The sequence below is a fragment of the Argiope bruennichi genome, chromosome 9 (genome assembly GCF_947563725.1).
Source record: "Argiope bruennichi chromosome 9, qqArgBrue1.1, whole genome shotgun sequence".
Classification (NCBI taxonomy): domain Eukaryota; kingdom Metazoa; phylum Arthropoda; class Arachnida; order Araneae; family Araneidae; genus Argiope; species Argiope bruennichi.
This window is the reverse complement of record NC_079159.1, coordinates 13,887,405-13,908,708: the sequence shown is the minus strand read 5'-3', so window position 1 is coordinate 13,908,708 and position 21,304 is coordinate 13,887,405. Positions and strand designations below refer to the sequence as shown.

Below are 21,304 nucleotides of genomic sequence, written 5' to 3'. Positions count from 1 at the left end.
TAATAATCTAACAGTTATGATGTTTATTTACTTAAGAATCTTTTACGGCAATTAACTTTAATTTTTAACTAAAACTTTTTAGTTAACATTTAAGCAACAGCAATTATTTACTGCATAAAAATCAACTTAAATTTTCATTCCACCTTATAACACTGTGACATCTTATGTACATTCTTTCCTGTGATATGGTTAAAAAAAGAAGAAAAAAGAAAGAACTCGTTTCTTGTGCTTTTTTAACTCGAGGTTTTCAGTTTCCAAAACAGTTTCTTTCAAGCACGGTGAAACTAATCCCTTGTCAGTCGGCTTATTAGGAAAGTCGCGGCTATCAAGAGCAGAGACAGCATAAATGGTGATGCTTCTTTTGAAGCTGAAAAAGAAAGGATTCCGATTAGAAGACAGTTAAAGTAAAAAAATGCATATGAGGAAAAATGAAACCATACAGATTAAAGCATTAGCTTTCTTTAAAAAATTATAATCTTTTTATCTAACTTTCTTTTATCATATCTTGTATAGAAGATATTTTTGAAAACTTCGACCTCGATATTTTGATAAGTTTCCCCGCTTTAGTCCACTTTGAGTGAATAATAAATTAATCTTTTTAGTTATATGTACATATTTGTAGATACAATGCCTGGATACATTGTATGTTTTTATATTGAAGTTATATGATTGTCTGAATTTTAAAAGAAACTCTTTGTTTTTGAATATCCCTCAGTTTTAACTCTGCAAGATTCCCTCCACTCGATTTTTTTTAAAATTCAAAGTGTTAGATGTTAGTTTAAGAGTGCAATGACTAGAACTAACTTAATAATACTATCAGAATTTATTTCTGAATTTATATGTTATTCCGTTTTTACTTTTATGTTTACATGTTTTGAAGAGAAGAAGAAGAAATGAAACGTTGCGATTTGTCAATCTCTCGAGAGCTTATTTTTGACAATTACAATACTTACTTCTATACTTTATATACGATGATGTAACCAATGGGAGTGATCTTAACTAAACTTTCTCTCATACTTCCTAATAAAGGTGTTATGTTGTTCCAGAGAACAGAGAATTTGACGCACAAAAATTACCAAATATTGACCTTTGGCGTCAATTCAGCATATTTACCGATTACCGTGTAATCTTTGGCGAGTTATATGACGATTAATTCCTAACATGCGGTTAAGTATTCGGAAAACAAATTTGTGTTTTAGACGTGTTTTTCCAACCGATTAAAATAAAATTTCATACAGTTGAATTGTAGCCATAAAATATCAAATAAGTCACTGCGTTTATAGGCTATCGCATTTACATGTTTCTGAAAGTACAGACCTGTCAGAGTAATCATCTTTAACTCAGTAATTGCGATTCTCCTGTATGAATTTTGTGACTCATTACATTGCTCGAATGTGTATAAAATTGACGGTAGATCTGCAGATTTGTGTAGATCTGCAAAATGAATGTAGATCTGAATGTAGTTGAATGTAGATCTGCAAAATTACGAACAAAGTTTCATTCATTTTTTTTAATTGCAGAGTCTATATTGTTACGAATCTGTAATGTTGCTTCCCATCACCGTTAATTTCCTCGCAGGAAAGAAAATTTTACGGACAACTGTATTGGATACTCGTAGGATGCCGGATTAATGACCCCCTGGGCTTGGCTTCAAAGTTGGCGACCATTAAGTAAACCAGAAATTAAAGGCTTTGATAACAAAAGTGACAATCCTAGAATCATCAAGAATTTTGGCCATAAGACTAATAGGCGAATTATGTAGATTGTTCGAGAATTTTCTGTGCCCTGCTCTGGAAGTTTTAAAAAGCCGGCAGTTCAAGCCAAAGTCAGTCGTAAAATTAGTAGTAAAGTGAGTCAACGACGAATTAGTTGAATCAGTCCAGCGAAGCGCAAGCGTTGAGTGGTAATCCAACGATTAATGGATTGAGAATTGAATCATGCGCCGAGTCTTAGAGACATGTCTTGAAGCAGCATTGAGTCGTGTGTGGAGTAGCCAATCGTATAATAATGAGTCGATAGTTGGGTACAGCTAAATGGAAGAGACAATGCAGAATAGTAAGCGTTTGGAGAGAGATCCTCTCTTTTCGCTGAGTTCTATCTGGCCGCTTTGTGTGCTGTGGTAGTTGTTTACTACCTATTAGTAATTTGAGTTGTTGTTTGTTGTAAGTGCTGCTGTGCACTGCTTGTGTACGTCGCGGCTGTGTATTTATCGCCTGTGTATTCGTATCAATAAAAGTTGTTATTTGATATTGAGGCCTGCTAACTGTGTTAGACCATACATCCACTACAGTGAACCCGTCGAATTTAATGGAATTTTGAGGACTGTAGAGAATTTAATTTCTGCAAAAATATTCATACAGAGGGATAAACAAATCAGTGATGAATCTTTGATGAATTACATCCAACAACGGACGCAAATCTGAAATTTTTTGTTGGAAGATTATCTAATGCCTTTCTCTAACTTACATTTTATGCTTTATCATTCTTCAAAACATAAGAGTAGATATATCGACGAATATTCAATCTTTTGATGGATTTCTCTCAAAACATTTTACATTTCTATAATTTTTAGTTATAAAATCGTATTCTAGTCTTATTCATTGCATTTCTAATTAATCGTGTTTACGTACATCCAGGCGAACAGACTTTCCGTAAACAAATTTCTTTCAAACTTAGAAAGGCTAACAATTGAGATGTCAAGGTTACACATCAAATTTCTTTTATTTTGCTCATCGGGTTTAACAGGTACTATTCTCTTTGGCATGGTCAAACAAATGAGCGCAGTTACCTATAATATATTGATGAAATAAAATAGATTAATCAAGTTATACCCTGGAGCCGAATGCTGCAGCATTAATGGATGATCCGCCACTTCATTCCGCTCCACAAAACATCTATAAATACCGCCCAAACTCTGCACAACCAGATTCCTCGTTGGGAGAGCATAAAAAAAAAATTGCCCAAGGACTGAATCTGTACGTCACATAGGTTTCGAGAAAAAAAAATACGAAAATCAAAGTATAACTTTACATCCGGTGCAAGGGAAAAACACTGCAGTAGACACATCAACAGCACTATTTTCAAACTACAAAGACAGATGTTCAAAGCGTCTGCCATGCATATCGAGGCAGGTTTGAGCGCGCCGTGAAATGGATATAGGCTCTCTAACCACAAGAGCCTGTGCCCAGTACTTCTAGTGAAATTAAGCTCACTGGCTAGAGAGCACGTGCTTACCTATGATATTCTTTCTGCAGTATTGCGTTCTCCTGTGATACCGTCAGGGCAATATGCGGTCTTCCAACATCATGGCGACTGGCTGTCGGGCAGACGCTTCCTGTATTTTGTAGTCTGTTCAGCCTGCGGATGACTTTGGCATCGGGAAGATGTCGTGACGGATATCGATGGGTATACTCCCTAGCAGTTCGTTAGGGCATTTCCATAACTTTGGTCATGGATCAAATACATGCCGCAATAATCACGAACGGAATACATTATCACCATGCGAAGAATATTGCTAGCTGCAAGATGCAGCCTTTCAAATACGAGTTAAACGACGGTTTCACGTCATTCCATGGCGCTCACATGGAATGACGATATGACTATATGCATGACTCGATATGCGTGCGCCAAACGTTTTGAACATCATCGTCTGGAAAGATATGCAAATAGTACTGTTGATGCATCCACTGCAGTGTTTTCCCTTGCACTGAATGTGACGTTATACTTTCTTTTTCGTATTTTTCTCGAAAACTATGCGTCGTACAGGTACAGTTCTTTAGGCTTTTTTTATATTCTCCCAACGAGGCTGTGCAGAGTTTGGGCGGTATTTATGTGACGCCCTGTATAGAGAGCTCTCATATAAAGGGTTTCTATACGTAGTCAAGTAGTCGTTAAAAATATAAAAATGTGAAAATATAGGGAATAGCAGTTTTATTGGTTTAAGTTGCCGAGTTGGTGACCCCAAACAGGCCACTATTCTTGTTTTCAGATATTGGACCAGATAGAAGGAATGGGTTGGGATGGAGAAGTTGTATCATCGGCTTTTACAGTTTAAATAAAATGTCTAGTAACCAGAGCTGAAAAATGAAAATTTAAAAGCAGTAAACATAAAAACAGCATATACTGAGTGTCAATGAAATATCTTTCCCTGTTTGGCGGCATCTGCAGATAAAATGAATGAATGAAAAGAGACCTCATTTCATAGAGACTGTGAAAAGCATGGGAAAATGATTTCTGCAGAAAAAAAATGAGTACCAAAAGTTGCAGATAGGGGAAATACTGACGCTGTGGGAATATAGTAATAAATGGATTCACAAAACTCACAGGAAATAAACTTGTATTAATCAATATTAAGGTCTCCTGGATGTCGTGCAACATTTTCAATATTCTGACCTTCCCTGTGTACAACATATTGCATACGGTGTATGACGTTCTCCACTGCTGCGTGTAAACTGCCTGTTTGTTCATGTCAGCCCGTCTTGTTTGTTATGTCACATGTTCATAACAACCCGTCTTATGTTCTGTTTCAAGACTTGCAGGTTTGCTTAAAAGCAGTCAAGGCATTATTACGCTGTCTAGTGTAGAACAGTCTTACCAGTAAAGCATGCTGAGGTAAGGTAGGGCCCTTATTAAGCACATATCAACAATCAATCATGAACAACAGTCAAGAACACGTCAATAATCAAGAACGAACTGCTAACAAGTCGTTTGCCCTTTCCTTTTTACAAGAAATGTATGGTGCGTGCGTATGCAAACAAAGATACCAAAACCACATATAAAACCCCTCCTCCGGAAAGACATGCTTGAGGTATGGCAAGGATATTGGAGCAATGGTGTCACAGGCAGAAAATTTTTTAATATCCTGCCTTCAGTCAACCTTAATCCCACTAACTGGAACAGAGAGGAAATTATTTTCTTCTCAGAACACGGCCCTTTTCCTGCCTACCTCAAAAGGTTCAATCTGTCTGAGAGTGACCAGTGCAGTTGTGGTGGGATTGGCACCGCACTTCATTATGCTACGGAATGCATCCTTACAATCTCCTGGCATATGAAAAAACCATCACCAAGCCATGAACAGGAATGGCGGAAAAGAGACGCCGGCAACTTCCTTTCCAGGCAAAAAATCCACAGTATAATCAAATTTATAAGTGGAAATAGAGACCTATTCTTGCCTCCATAGCACTCAACATCAAGTCTCATACCAAAAAAGACTAAGGGAAAAAACAAGCACTGCAGTCTCCTGTCACACATTTCAATCAAACAGAGATTGTCTTCATTTCCATTTCTCAAATTATTTTCCATCTGATTTTTTTTAAACTGCATCCTGATCTACTATAACATAAAAAAAAAAGTGAACACAGATTATATGTATATTTTTACACATTTTATCTCTCAATCTGCATTATATTTCTAAGTTTATTACTACAAATTATATTTCTAAGTTGAAAAATTATGTAAACGGTCTCATCATGATATAATTTCTTATATAATTGTAAATTCTGTAAATAGTTATTTTTGTTTCGTTTTCCTACTGTAAATATTTTGTTAATTAAATAAAATTCCCGTAACATGCCCACCAAACCGTTCAGTGACCGGAATGGTCACGGATACGGGGATATGAGACGGCGCTCTGTTCTGTCACGCACGCACTAGGAATTTTGTATAATTCAACTCGATATGCAAATTTCCTCGTTCGTATATGACAGCAGCACCAATATTTCTCCTATCGGCAACTTTTAGCACTAATTTTTTTTCTTCTGCGGAATTTATCTTCCCATGCCATTTACAATTTTTATATGGAACGTGGTTTCATTTCGTTCATTCGTTTTAGCTGCAGATGCCTCCAAACAGGGAAAGTTATTTTATGGCCACCCTATACATTGGGCTTTCTAATTTTAAAATAGTTTTTAAAAAAAGGTAAGATCAAATTAAAAAAAAAAAAACGAAAATTTGGAAAAATACTTTTAATTTATTTTCAACTTAGTGAAACTATTTAAATTCAACTAAAGTATGTGTTTTACAAAAAGAAATAGCAGCTAAAACTTTAAGATCAATATTTGAAATTATTTTGAAAAAATAGACTTTATCAAAAAAAAAAAAAAAAAAAAAAAAAAAAAACTGAATCGATGAGAAAGGCCAGTAATTACTTTCCATCGGTCCTAATTCGAGATTAATTCCGGTTTATATGGCTTAGTTCTGTGGTAATGGGGTGACTGGCTATAATTAAAAAAATGGTCAGATTTCGCGGACAGAAAAAAAAAAGAATTTCTATACAAGAATGGTGTTAATCTTCAATTTCAGGTGGTCTTAGAATAATCGATTTTCAAAACTAAAAAAAAGCTCTGAAAATTAAACTTGAAAAGAAAAAAATTCTTATTTTGTGGCGGACGGTTCTTGAAGAACATCACATAATTATATTCGTGAGCATAAAGGTCATTGGAAAATTAATTCAATCTTAATAACGGAATCAAACTATTAACCTCAAATCCAATTTCCTTTTTTTTCTTCTGAAAAATCAATAATTATAATATCTGAATTCGTAAAACAGCATTTTAAAAATAGGATTTTTATTTCAGTTCCTGGATTTTTATTTCGGTTCTGGACAGATAGGAAAGTGCAATTACTGAAAATGTTTCCAAAAATCATGGGCTAGTTAGTGCATGCGGTGAAAGAGTCCGACAGACTAAATAATGAATAAATTCATTCTCTATAAAGACACGAACGTACAGAAACAAAATTTAGCAGAAGCGTGTATATTATAAAGATCCGCATTTGCAACAAACTGCAAACCGGTAATAAATTACCGCAGCAGCTCAAATCTTTCATAGAGGTTAATTTGATTATATTAACGTTCCAATTTGAAACAACACTAGGGCTATTTTGGGATGGACCTCGTAATTTTGAACCGTGGTCAGATGACCTGAGTTGAAGACACTGGTAAGAGCTGGTAATCCTCTCTCCAAACTTCCACACCACACCACCGGGAGGACGTTTGGCCCGATGGATTTAACGTGCACCGGACCCACAAGACTGTTCTTCGGTGGAATCGGGTCTCGAACCTGGAACCTTCCGGTTTCGAACCCGAAACCTTACCCCCAGATCACCGCGGAAAAATAGCGTTGAGAGAGATGGTCAACAAAGAGACTTTGCACAATTGCTCATGCTTCTCGAATCATCTGCTACTCTCAAGTGACCACTCGCTTGAGTTGGAAAAAAAACGCAAAAAAAAGAAACCTAGAAGATTATCGTATTTTTACTCCTAACTGACATGCCGTCAAAATTCCATCAGAAATCGGAATTCCCGATTCCGTTGACAAAATCGCCAAATTCTTCGCCTAGACCCTATGGGCAGAGGTCATTGACTTGGCATCCTTTCAGCATCTGTTGGAGATATTGTTTGCCAACGGATTCTAAAACCTTCCGCGCTTCTGCGCATGCGTTAGAATGGGTTTAATTCGTTAAAGTAGGGAGGGGGAGAAGCAAGATGAAAGGAGGAGATTTTTACATTTAACAATAAAGTAAACTCGGATTATTCGTGAATTAAATTAGAATAAAATAGTACAATCGGAAACGACACGATACTCATATGCACGTGAAAAAAAATTGTGTGAAAAAGTATCTAATAGGGCCGAAATCAAGGTCAAAGAATGATTCCGGAAATGTGCTCAACATTCCGCGTCTTCTCCTTAGTGAGACAGAATCGTCGAAAAGCGGTCGTTTCAGGATATTGAAACGAACAATATTTGCAAAATTGTTTTTCCTACCTGGGGAAGTAACATTGCAAATTCATGACATTATTTTTTTTCTAACGACTCTTTTTTATGATAGAATTAAATTTTTCAAAAAGAAATGCACATATCGTTCTGAAATGTTTGCTAGCATTTTGTTTAGTGTAATATTTATTACTTAAATAAAATTACAAACGTTTACTCAAATTAAAAAAATAATAAAGAATACTTTTCAAAATTTGCTATTTTTAAAATTTATTCCTAATTTAATTTAGCTATCCTAATATTCGAAAGTTCATTGTATAAGTCTATATAATACTTGTAACCACAAATTTTTTCTCTCAGTTTCAGTTTTTAATTTAAATTCGATAAACCGATTTAATACTTGTTATTTCGCATTACATGTAAAATAAATTGAATTTCCACAAGTGGGATTTTTTTATGCCTTTTGTTAGATCATTGTTTTTAGTTTGAACAAAGTTGGCATTTTTGCACTTGAATTACGTATTGATTAATAAAGCGTGTCCCAAAATTAATGCAAGATTTGAATTTGCCACCATTCGTACAGTGAAGTGTTGGCAACCCTATTAAAAAAATAATCTGACAGTTTAGGGTTAGTAAAAATGGAGCGTCGGAACAACGTATTTTTTATTATAGAACAATATTTAAAAAACAATGAAAGACTGATAGCTAAAGCTCAAAATTTTGAGAATTGGCACCCTAGATCATGTGATTTAACACCATTGGATTTCTTTTATGGGATTAAAATTTCTATGTCAACAAGCACATAAGCCCACGTGCATTGAAGGAGGAAAGTCAACGCTGAATCAACGAAATGCAGCCACATTTATGCAAAATGGTCATGGAAAATTTCGACAGGAATTTTACAGCTTTGAGGAATGTGCCAGCAAAACCGCGGAGGCCATTTTCCCTATATGTTATTCCATTCATAACCCTATCCTGTGTACTTTGCGATTCAATAAAAATATAGCAATTTAAAGAAAAAACTGTGCTTTTTATTTAATTCAAATAATGCGTTAACACTTTTTTCTATTGCGCAACGCTCTATTTTTACTAATCCTAAACTATCAGCTGTCAGATGGTTTTTTTAAATAGGTTTGGCAACACTTTGGATGTTGGCAAATTCAAATCTTGCGTTAATTTTGGGATACCCTTTAGTTCAGAAATATCATTGAGTTTATATAAATTCGTTCGATAATGCATATTCCATAAAGTAAGATTAACCTGTTATGTGGAAAGTCCACTCTTATCATACTGGAATCTACTGTAATTAACACTGTGAATATTCTGACCCGCTCCTGTAACCCGTTGCCTTTACGGATATGCTCATAAATCTGCCATCTGACCCACTGTAGGACCATTCTCGTCTGTGAATGTCGATCGGCAGCTTTCCAAAAGCTGGTCGTAAAATGATGAGATATCAAAGAACTCAGGAAAATATCAAGTGAGGGGAAAGAGGGGAAAATGCGCCAGACACAAGGCTCGCATGGGCCGTCGGAAAGTGGCTTAACGATTAAGCTTACCTGCTGCTCTGATTTCTTTGATAGTGACCGCATGAATGTGTTTGAGGGTGGCAACGCATTTGAGAATGACTTTTCCGTTGTGCAGGACGTCGGGTTTCAAGCGAAAGCGGAGGGCCAGACTTGAACTTTCCAGCTGATCTGGATACACAACCGTCTCTTTGTCATACAAGTCAGACTGGGCCTGAAATTGAAAAGAAATAATAAAAAAGTAGAGGTTTTTGTAAGTATGCTTTTATTAGTATATTAAAAGAAAAAGAATGTTCAAAAATATGAGGGTAAAACCAAAATTATTAAAGTAATCTTCTAACTGGAATTTTGTTTGTTTATTGACAGAAAATACACATTATAGAAAAAAAAACTCCAATGAACCACACTCCACAACTGCACAAAATAAATAAAAATAACAAAAAAAAAATTAAAATTAAAATCTTTAAATAGTGAATGACCAGAACAATATAAAACGTATTAATTATTATTAATATATTATGATAATATATTAATATAATATATTATTATATCTCAATCATAAAGTATTTTTTAAAAAATTGCCAAAATTCGATAAAAAAAATCAAAAATTTCCACAATGATTAAAATGGTAGAATCTAAAAGAAAATATTTTCGAATTTTAAAATGAAGTGATTTTTTTATTTTTTTATTTTTGTGCAATAATATTTTCGGCCAAAAAATTAAAACGCCAAAATTCAGCTTAATTTTTTAATTAATAAAAATTCTAACATTTTTTTTAAGAAAATCTCTCGAGGTGCATATTCCCGACTTTAAAGGTATTAAGTGTCTCATTTGGTAACTATAATTTGAACTGTCTCCCCAGCAGAGCGCCAACACACCCTCTCCTTCTCCCTCTCTTTCACTCTTTTTCTCTCTCTCACACACACACATGCAGCATATGTTCATCTTTATTATTAGCAGAGATTAAAATCGTTATTAAAAATTAAAATAGAACGAATTATTTATCTCCACATAATAATAAAGAATTAATGTATGTGTGTGTATGTGCGCGTGTATGAGAGAGAGTGTTAACCCGTTATAAGTCAGACCGTTTAATCTACAGTTATCAAATTTGACACATATATACCTTGGAGGATGAAAATGTGCAAATTGAAATTTTAAAAAAAAGTTTAATTAACAAAAGAACAAGCTGAATTTTGGCGTTTTTTCGTCGATAATTTCGAAAAATATTATTGCACAAAAATGAATTTTACACTCTTTCAAAGAAATTGTCTTTTTAATCATACATATTTAATAGTAGTACAAATTTTCCTTCAGTGTTTGGCAATTTTTAAAAAAATATTTTTTTACTTAATTTGCAATAATATATTAAATTGTTACTCTGAAATTCAAACCATTTTCATTGCTCCATCAAAAATTTAATCTCGTAATATTCTTCTAGTGTTGAAAGCTAAGGAAGAAGAATTTGGTTTAATATTCATGTGTTTTATCAGACGAATAAAAAAAAATGAGATATAATTACGCAAGATGAACAGGATGAACCGGACATTTGCGTTTTTAATAGTTCTATGATATTATCATTTATCTGAAATCAATTATAACCGATATTTTAGGCCAAACAGCTGGTCGCCTAAACGGATTAGCTCACAATAAATTGGAATATTAATCCATTTAGCTAGTTATGTTATATTCTAGTTTACAGGTCTTGTAAAATGATAGCCTGTAATGTTACATATGTTTCAATTCTATCATTTCCTTGCAAATATCAACATAATTGAACACTTTATTTATTTATTGGGAAAGTATTAAATGATAAATAATTATTGTTGATGCTTCAAGAATGGAATAATTTATACATTTATCCCACAATATATATACTATATATAAGCAGACAAAAATATTTTTTTCGCATTTATCAACAAAAATAAATAAAATTAAAAATCATTAATATATTAAATAAGTTAAAAATATATTGAAATGTGAAAATTAATCTGCATATTATTTAAAGAGGAAAGTCATAATGTGCGCTGTAAAATGCTTAAATCCGTCACTAATAATGAATGAACAGATTATAAAATTATTAGTTTCTAAAGTCTACATCTGAATGTGAACTTTGCTCTTTTAGGCCTAAGACTAATTATGCATATTGAAATGCTATTATTAATTAGATTATGAAAATCAAAATTATGCTATTAAAACTTTAAATAAAGTTAATTAAATACATTATTAATTAAAATAATTCTAGGAATAATTTCTGTGCAAGTTTAATTTATATTGGGTTTTCACTTATAATATGCAGGAAACAAATAAAACTGTATTAAAAATTAGATAGTTTTAGAATTATCAAGTGTCCACAAAATTTAATTAAAATTCTTATTTGCCAATGAAATTAAATTACTGAAGAGAATATAAAAGCACAAAATAATTATTTCAACAAATGGACTTTTTTTTTACTAATTTATTATTGTTGCGGAAATTATTTATTATTGTTTTTTCATGCCCAGCAGATTCGAAATTTGAATTGTCGCCTATGATTTTACATTTATAATGTAATAAATACCATGCTTTATCTATTTTATTTAAAAAATCTATTACATTAAAAAAAATAATCTAAACAAAGATTAGAATTTTTTTAAACATGAATAAACTTAAAGTTTATTTATGCATATTAAATTTCATTAAATATTTTTCAAAAAAGTCATCAGCAAATTCATTCTAGAACTCCTTTGAATGAACTTTTTTGGCAGTTTTCAGCTCAAATACAATATTTTTTCAATTAAAACTTGAAGTGTGAAAGTACAGAAAATTCGTAAATGCAGTAAGAATCAAGACAAAATTCGTGAGAGTTTTTCTGCTATCGTCGTTATTTCCAGCTCTTCATAAGTCTCTATTTCTAATTTAATGTACATTTTCAATAATTATTCAATTAAGCATAGCTCAATTAATTTTAAAAATACAATTATGCATTTTTTTCTTTATATTGACATAGTAGTAGAAAGTTTTCTGATTGAAAAATTTCTGATTGATAAGTTTTGTCTATCGAGGTAATGTAAAAATTAAAAAGTTAATTAATAGCAGCAGCTATTTCGTTAACAGACATTAATTTCTAACTTTAATTTGAACTTATTTGCAATTTACAGTGCCAACTTATCTGTAAGTAAAAATTAACGCTCTCTTCAATCTTTTTGGAACACCCTGTATTTATCTGGTGTTCTCTCAAATATTTTCTAAAGAATCAGATTTGTTAAGTTGAAACAATATTTCTGAAACAATATTTAATTATTAAAATCATTATCTCTATCTCTATCTCTATCTCTATCTTTGTCTCTATCTCTATCTCTATCTCTATCTCTATCTCTATCTCTATCTCTATCTCTATCTCTGTCTCTGTCTCTATCTCTATCTCTGTCTCCGTCTCTGTCTCTATCTCTGTCTATTTCTATATCTATAATTCTACTTATAATAAAGAGGAATATGAGCGTGTTGGCACTTTAAAGGCTAGACTTAGACCTTGAGTTATCAAATTTGCCCCAGATATACTTTGGAGGATGGAAATGTGAATCTAGGAGTGAGTGTTTTGAAATATTTATTAGAATTTTAATTAATTAAAAAATTAACTGAATTTTAATTTTATTTTTACACCATTTTAAAGTAAGAAAAAAAAGAAAGAAAAATATTTTTTCAATGATGCCAATTCAACTGTCTTACAATTCTTTTGCCTGGATTTAATTAATTTTTAAATATATTTCACAGCAATATTTTCACTGTTATGAATGAAACAGAAATCTTTTTCATTGTTCCCTCAAATATTTCTTCCATTGTTGGCAGCTAACGAAGGATTCTGTCTAATATCGGTTTAACTTACAAGATGAATAAAAAAAATGAAGTTTTTGAACTTACAAAATAGATAAACCAGACACAACAGCGCCATGACGCCATAGAATTAGTCTCCCTTATAAAATTCATATATGATACTATTAAAATAACATGGCTTTAATGTCTGACAATTTGACAGAATCATGGAGATGAAAAATTTTATTGCAATTAAATATAACCAATAGCTAACCAGCTGGTCGCCAAAGACGGTTAGTTTGAAATAAGACAATAATTTTGATAAAGGCCATAGTTACCGAGAAGTAAAATCTCGGCTTGAGGATTGGAAGATGGTAGGTTAGAAACGCGATACCATAAAGATCCACCTATATGTAGACCTTTTGTACATTAAAATCTCACGTCAAGGGTCATTCTTCCTTCTGATGGCATGGAAAGGAAGTTTATTGAAAGGATGCTGACTCAGTTGCCGCCTTCATTTTCTGACCATTTTTCAAATATATAAGATCAGTTCCAAAGTTATTTTAAAATATTTACATCAGTAAATTAAATTAATCACTTTGATATGTAAATAATGTGTGAACATGAGAAAAAAATTAACATAGTAATGGATTGTAGCAATCTCATATAAATAGACTAAGACACACACACACACACAAAAGACAAATTCAACACATTTTTGATAAATTCGGAATTTTATAGTCATATATTACCCGTTGTAGAAGATGAATGCATACTTTGCTGTATACAGCGAACAAATACTATGAATTATGCCAGTTGTAAAGGATAAGTTAAAGCAAATTTTCCTAAACAGATAATTAATCTATTTGACTACCAAAACGGTTACTAAAAAAATTTGTATTTCTTTAATCATTACTGCCTTTACTAACTTGAACCTCAATCTAAACTTGATTAAACTCTATTTTTAATAGTGATAGCCTAATTAAGTTTTAAAATTGATCCAATTATTCACTCATTTCCAGTTATAAACATGATTTTTTAATGAACTCACTCCTTGATTTAAAATCATTAATAATATATTCATGGAATATTTAAATTCTTAATTTGTAAAAAAACAATCTGATAAAAACAATCAACTATACGAAAAGTTGAGATTATAATAAACAAACATTATTATGAGCTTTAAAATCTATTTTTCACAAGTCGACACTATTCCGCCCATCTAAAAGCAAAAAAGAGAGCCCCTCACATTAAAAATAAAATTTAATTAACAATTTTGGAATCACGAACTTATCGTCTGCGTTGAAAAAAAATCTATTCATTAACTGATGTTTAAAATCATCTCCATAAATCCTCCAATAAAGCCGTATTGTAAATGCATTAACAGAAAAATGCGGATCATTTCATTATTACTTTACCTAATAAATGATAAAAGCAAAAAAAAAAAAAAAAAAAAAGATAGATTAAAAAAGTTCCATTAACAGGGTTTTGTTTCCATAAAATGGTATAAATATTCTTCATTCCTTACTTCATGAATAATTTATAAAGTGCTGTTTGGCAACGTCATATTTCAATCATGAATATTTATTTGAAATAAATCAATCTGTTCGTGTGCTGCTGAAAATCTATTTAATATTTCTTGTTTGCTTCCAAGATGAGCTTATTAAATCATTAAATTGAATAAATATGGATTTTTTTCTCTTCAATTCACCGATGAACTGAAACGTTCCACAATAATAATAATAAAAAAAAGTAATAAAATAAAACCTGCAGTTGAAAAGAGACTTTAGGGTTATTACTAGCTTTTTTTTTGTTTTTGTCATTTATTGATATAAATGAGATATAATACTGCAACTTTAATACAATCCCTGATGTAAAAAAAATCTTGATTAATCTTTTATCATACTATTTTCGAAACTTTGTGAATGTTTGATCCTCGTTATTTTTAAAAGACAGGCTGGTGGCTTTTATAAAGTTTTAATGTAAGTAATTTAATAAAATAACGATAGCGTAGTTATGTACCAAATTGATTCTATAATAAAATGAAAGCTTTAATTATATCTAATAAAAATGCATTAGCCTAAAAAAGTTAAATTTTAAAATTCAGCTATGATAATTTTTAACTTTTAAAGAGGCATCCCCCAAGTCAGGTAATATTCCGTCCAGATAAAAAAAATTCTAAATTATAACCTGTTGACAAACTTTTTGAGTGACTTTGATTTAATATAAATCAGGTTTTTCTCGTGTCGAATATTTTATTTAATTTTCCATATTCCAATTTTCACTCTGCATCGTGGTAATCTTGATAACAAGGCTTTTTAATTCCTTTTATAGTGTCTGACAGTCAATAAATTGCTCAATATTGCTTTCATTTAGATATAAGGTGCAGAAGTTCATGGCTGAAGTATCTAGTGACTTAATAGGAATAAGAATGAAATGTTTAAATTATTTTCAACATTTGTTTTCTTATGAACTAAAAATAAAATTTACATAAGCATATTTTATTAAGTACAGGCTATGTAAAAACGTGTCCCATAAGAATTAATTTAAAATAAATCTTCATGTATATTTTTGCTGTGTAATGAAATATTGATATTTCAACAAGATTTGACGAAATTAGTACATTCCAAAAATGAAGCATTAATCTGTCATAAACTAAAGATTGGGGTAGAACATAATCTAAACGAAGCATAAACTTTAGTCTGTCAAAAATTATGGATTGCAAAAGAACAACATACAAACGAACTATTAATCAGGCATAAACATTAGTCCATTAAGAACTAAGGACTGAAAAAAATTTAAATGTATACGAAAGATTAGACAGATGCAAACATTAGTCTATCAAAAACTAATGATTTCAAAAGAATAACATGCAAAGGAACAATCAGTCAGACAAAAGCATTAGTCTATCACAAACTATTGATTTCTAAAGAACGATATATAATTGAATCATTAGTCAGACAAAAGCATTAATCTAGTATAAAAAACTAATGATTGCAAAGAAGCAATATATAATCGAAGCATTAGTCAGATTAGAATATTAGTCCATCAAAAATAAGGACTTCAAAAAAAGGTTAAAGAGTCATTCAAAAGAATAACATGCAAAGGAATCATCAGTCAGACAAAAGCATTAGTCTTTCAAAAACTAATGATTGCAATAAAACAACATACAAACGAACTATTAATGAGACATAAATATTAGCCTACCAAACATTAAGGACTGGAAATGAATAAAAGGTAAAGGAAGAATTAGACAGATGCAAACATTAGTCTATCAAAAACTAATGATTTCAAAAGAACAACATGTAATCGAATCATCAGTCAGACAAAAGCATTAGTCTTTCAAAAGCTAACGATTGTAAAAGAATAATATGTGAATGTAGCATTAGTAAGGCATTATTAACATTAAGGCAACATTAGTCCATCAAAAATTAAGGATTGAAAAAGAATAACTTGTTACTTTTATGCAAAGTATTATCTGTGCGCCAAATTATTAATTCTGAGGAACTCACCAGCTGGTCATTGATGTACCACTTGAGTTCGGGGGCTGGTTTCGATTTGCCGGAGTTGCAGAGGATGGACACGTTGTCACCCACCTCGTAATCGGACTTCTCTTCCGTAAGTATAGGACCGTCCGAAGGGGGCACTGGAATTCAAATAATACAAAGGAACTTTCATATGTGTTTAAAATAATCATTCGTTGGTTTTCTTTCTAGCAAGGGAAATTTAATTTTTACAAATAAATGCCATCAGTGAAGTGATCTTCACATACATTGACGAATGTTTGTAAGTTCCTATACACAAATTTGAATTTTTTTTCTTCATTCTAGATGAAATTTGGTGCGAGTGCCGTTCATGATAATAAGAAATTCGATGTCAAACTTCTCGAAATCCAGAAGTTAATATAAATTTAAAAATTTGTAAATGTTTTTTGCTATATCTCTTGGAAAATATTTTCTCACAAAAATTATTTTTTTTATTTTCTTGAACTCAAAACATTCTTCTTCTAATGGAACCAATTTTATTTTCCGTGCAATTTTTCTCTAAATTTCACAATTAAAAAAATTTGACGTATAATCTGCAACAATGTTTTTATTGTTACGATGAAATTCAAACTAATTGCTTTGTGCCATCAAAACATTCAATCTCGTTCTTTTAACAGTGCTGAAATTAAGTTTAAAAAAATTGTTTCTTTGGATATGAATTAAGAAGCTGGATTTTATTTCGCTGTGTATTAATAAGCCAGCCTGTAAATTATTTCATAAACATTTTAATCTGTTTATGCAATGATTTACAGGATATTGATCACATTTATTTTATATTTTTTAGTTTTATAAAATAGCATGGTGAAATTCTTCCAATACTAGTACTTCCAATACTACTAGTTAAAGACAGTTAACATATACGTAAATATTATGTAAGAGATTTTAGAACTTTGATATTATTTAAAAGGGATAAATTAAGTCATTAAATAACCATTTAGTTAAATTCATTATATTTTAAAATTAGTATTGATTCTGTATTTTAACATGCTTGGAGTTAGAGAGAAAGATTTTAATAAAGATTTATAACTAAAATATTTAGTAAGAAAAAAAAATCAATTAAGTCACTAAATAACAATTTAGTTAAATTCCTCATATTTTCGATTAGTATTGATTTTGTAGTTTAACATATTTGGATTTAGAGTGAAAATTTTGAATGAAGAGTTATAACTCAATTATTTAGCGAGAAAAGGAATAAATTAAGTCACTAAATAATCGTCTCAATTCATCGTGTCTTTCGTTTAGTATCGATTCTGTATTTTAACATATTTGGATTTAATGCGAAAACTTTTATTGAAAATTTATAACCAAAATATATAGTGAGAAAAAAATAAATTTAGTCATTAAATAATCGTTTAATTAAATTCATCACATTTTTCAATTAGTATTGATTCTGCATTTTAACAAAATTAGATTTCCTCGGAAAATTTTTAATGAAGTGTTATAACCTAATTATTTAATGAGAAAAGGGATAAATTAAGTTATTAAATAATCGTCTAGTTAAGTTCGTCATATTTTTCGATTAATATTGATTCTTTATTTCAACATATTTGATTTTTGTACGAAAATTTTGAATGAAGTGTTATAATCCAATTATTTAGCGAGAAAAGGAATAAATTAAGCCACTAAATAATCGTCTCAATTCATCGTGTCTTTCGTTTAGTATCGATTCTGTATTTTAACATATTTGGATTTAATGCGAAAACATTTAATGAAGATTTATAACCAAAATATTTAATGAGAAAAAATAAATTAAGTCATTAAATAATCGTTTAATTAAATTCATCACATTTTTCAATTAATATTGATTATGCATTTTAACAAAATTAGATTTCCTCGGAAAATTTTTAATGAAGTGTTATAATCCAATTATTTAATGAGAAAAGGGATAAATTAAGTTATTAAATAATCGTCTAGTTAAGTTCGTGATATTTTTCGATTAATATTGATTCTTTATTTCAACATATTTGATTTTTGTACGAAAATTTTGAATGAAGTGTTATAATCCAATTATTTAGCGAGAAAAGGAATAAATTAAGTCACTAAATAATCGTCTCAATTCATCGTATTTTTCGTTTAGTATCGATTCTGTATTTTAACATATTTGGATTTAATGCGAAAACATTTAATGAAGATTTATAACCAAAATATTTAATGAGAAAAAATAAATTAAGTCATTAAATAATCGTTTAATTAAATTCATCACATTTTTCAATTAATATTGATTATGCATTTTAACAAAATTAGATTTCCTCGGAAAATTTTTAATGAAGTGTTATAATCCAATTATTTAATGAGAAAAGGGATAAATTAAGTTATTAAATAATCGTTTAGTTAAGTTCGTCATATTTTTCGATTAACATTGATTCTTTATTTTAACATATTTGGTTTCTGTACGAAATTTTTTAATGAAATGTTATAATCCAATTATTTAGTGAGAAAAGAGATAAATTAAGTCATTAAATAATCATCCCAATTCATCGGTTAGTATCGATTCTGTATTTTAACATATTTGGATTTAGTGCGAAAACTTTTAATGAAGATTTATAACCAAAATATTTAATGAGAAAAAAATAAATTAAGTCATTAAATAATCGTTTAGTTAAATTCATCACGTTTCTTCGATTATAATCGACTTTGTATTTTAACATAATAGGATTTTATGGGAAATTTTTTTATGATTAGCTATAACCCAGTTATTTAGTGAGAAATGAGCCTTATGAAGAAACACAGACTAAGTAACTTGACTTTATGGATGGCAGGCATTTTGCGTGTAATATGTATTGATTGTTGAGAAGAGAACAAGACAACTAATAGAAGTAGAGCATACTAACCTACGACTTCCAACTGGCGAGTTGTCTGGACGCATCGGAAGAACGGTCTGTCGGTGGACACTTGGCAAGTGTAGTTGCCGTGGCTTTCTAAACTCAGGTTACGGAGGTAGATATTGTTTTGATCAGACTTTGACATCTGTTGACGAAAAACGAAAGGAAATATAGTAGTGCCATTAACGCATAACATTTAGATTGCAGCAGTACCATAACATACCAGGGGATATCAAGAGTAATTACTATGCACTATATTGTAACAAAACATCTGACTGAACAACGGTAGAATGCTGTGATTGGAAACAGCGGTAGAATGCTATGAACTGAAGGCGACATTTCATAAAATGCAGTCAAGTTACCCGAAAATGTTTTGTTATTGATTTGCTTCCTGTTATTTCTCAATTGTTCTAGAATGTTCTTATAATTTATGTATCTTTCTAAATCTGGAAGATTTGAGTCATTTCGTTTTGTGGATAAAAACTAATGTAAGGTTTAGTTCCTTTTGAGTTTGAGATTAGCGAGTGTTATCTTTGACTTTAGATAACACACAGTTCATCTGTGCTCACTTCATTTACACGACAATATAATCAAAAGTATGTGGACGCTTTTATATTTAATTTCCTTAAATGCATTTATCATATTTTATTGGAATTTCACTTTCATTGGAAATCAGGGCGTACGGTTTCTGAACTTGGGTCAGGTAACAAATATGCTTGAAATAACATTTTAGGGTGAAGATTCTGTCTGGAGGGCATTTAAGGGACATAGTAAAAATTGATGATGTAAAAGATGATTTAGATTCTTCTCGCTAATTGAAATCAGTTAAATAATTGTAAATTTCCTTACTGGTTTTATCTAGGGTTATTATGAAATTTTATGTTCTTTTCTTTTACAACGGTTTGAACAGGAAAAATAATCGAAGTGTAATGTCAATAAAAACAGCAGAAACCTTTCGAATGGTCATGGTGTTATTTTTTTAAAAGAATAAAATTTGTAAATTTTTATAATCTTGAAAGACACACAAAAGATACATAAAAGAGATGCCAGTAGAAATTTGTTTTATATAACATTTTTCTATAAGAAGCAGTGATTGTGTTTTCCATTTGGAAAAAAATGTTTGCTAATGTTGTAAATATAATATCAATTATTTAAGTTTTAGTGTTTAAATAAAGAAATGACAATTATTGTATTTACGTAATAGTTACTCTTATCAAAGTGTGATACAAAATTAATGCAAGATTCGAATTTGCCGCAATTCATGCAACAAAGTGTTGGCAACCTTATTAAAAAACATTTAACAGCTGATAATTTAGGGTTAGTAAAAATGGAGCTTTACGCGGTAGAACAAAATGTTAATGCAAGATTTGAAATAAACAAAAAACACAGTTTTTTTTTCTTTAAATTGCTATATTTTTATTGAATGTGAAGTAAAGAGGAGTTGCGTATGGAATAATTCATGGGGAAAATGCCCTCCATGGTTTTGCTGGCACATGCGTACTCTTTTATCGAAATTTTCCATGACCATTTTGCCTAAATGTGGCTGAATTTCTCTGATGCAGCTTTGAATTTCCTCTTTTAATGCAAGCAGGCTTGTTATCTTATTGGCATAGACCTTTGACTTCGAATAACCCCATAGAAAGAAATCCATGGTGTTAAATCACACGATCTAGGGGGGCAATTCACAAATTTTCGAACTGTGGCCGCCAGACTTTCATTATTTTCCAAATATTGTTCAACAATGAAAAAACATTGTTCTATTGTGTAGCACTACATTTTTACTAATCCTAAACTATCAGCTGTCAAATGGTTTGCCAATACGTTTACCAAAACTTCACTGAACGAATGATGGCAAATTCAATGAATTTGTATGAATTTTGGGACAACTTTGATAAAAAAACAAATAA

General features: G+C 30.8%; 1 protein-coding gene across 1 annotated transcript in view; it reads right to left on the bottom strand.

The window, feature by feature from the left end:
* LOC129984797 (synaptogenesis protein syg-2-like) overlaps positions 1-21,304 on the bottom strand; it is a 147,669-nt gene continuing 126,365 nt past the window's right edge. Inside the window, exons 4-7 of the mRNA XM_056094753.1 lie at positions 19,407-19,542; positions 16,543-16,676; positions 9,272-9,452; positions 1-367 (exon numbers count right to left, since the gene is read on the bottom strand). Of these exons, the coding sequence (XP_055950728.1) occupies positions 285-367; positions 9,272-9,452; positions 16,543-16,676; positions 19,407-19,542 (534 nt within the window). The 3' untranslated portion in view covers positions 1-284. The remainder of the gene's footprint in view (positions 368-9,271; positions 9,453-16,542; positions 16,677-19,406; positions 19,543-21,304) is intronic.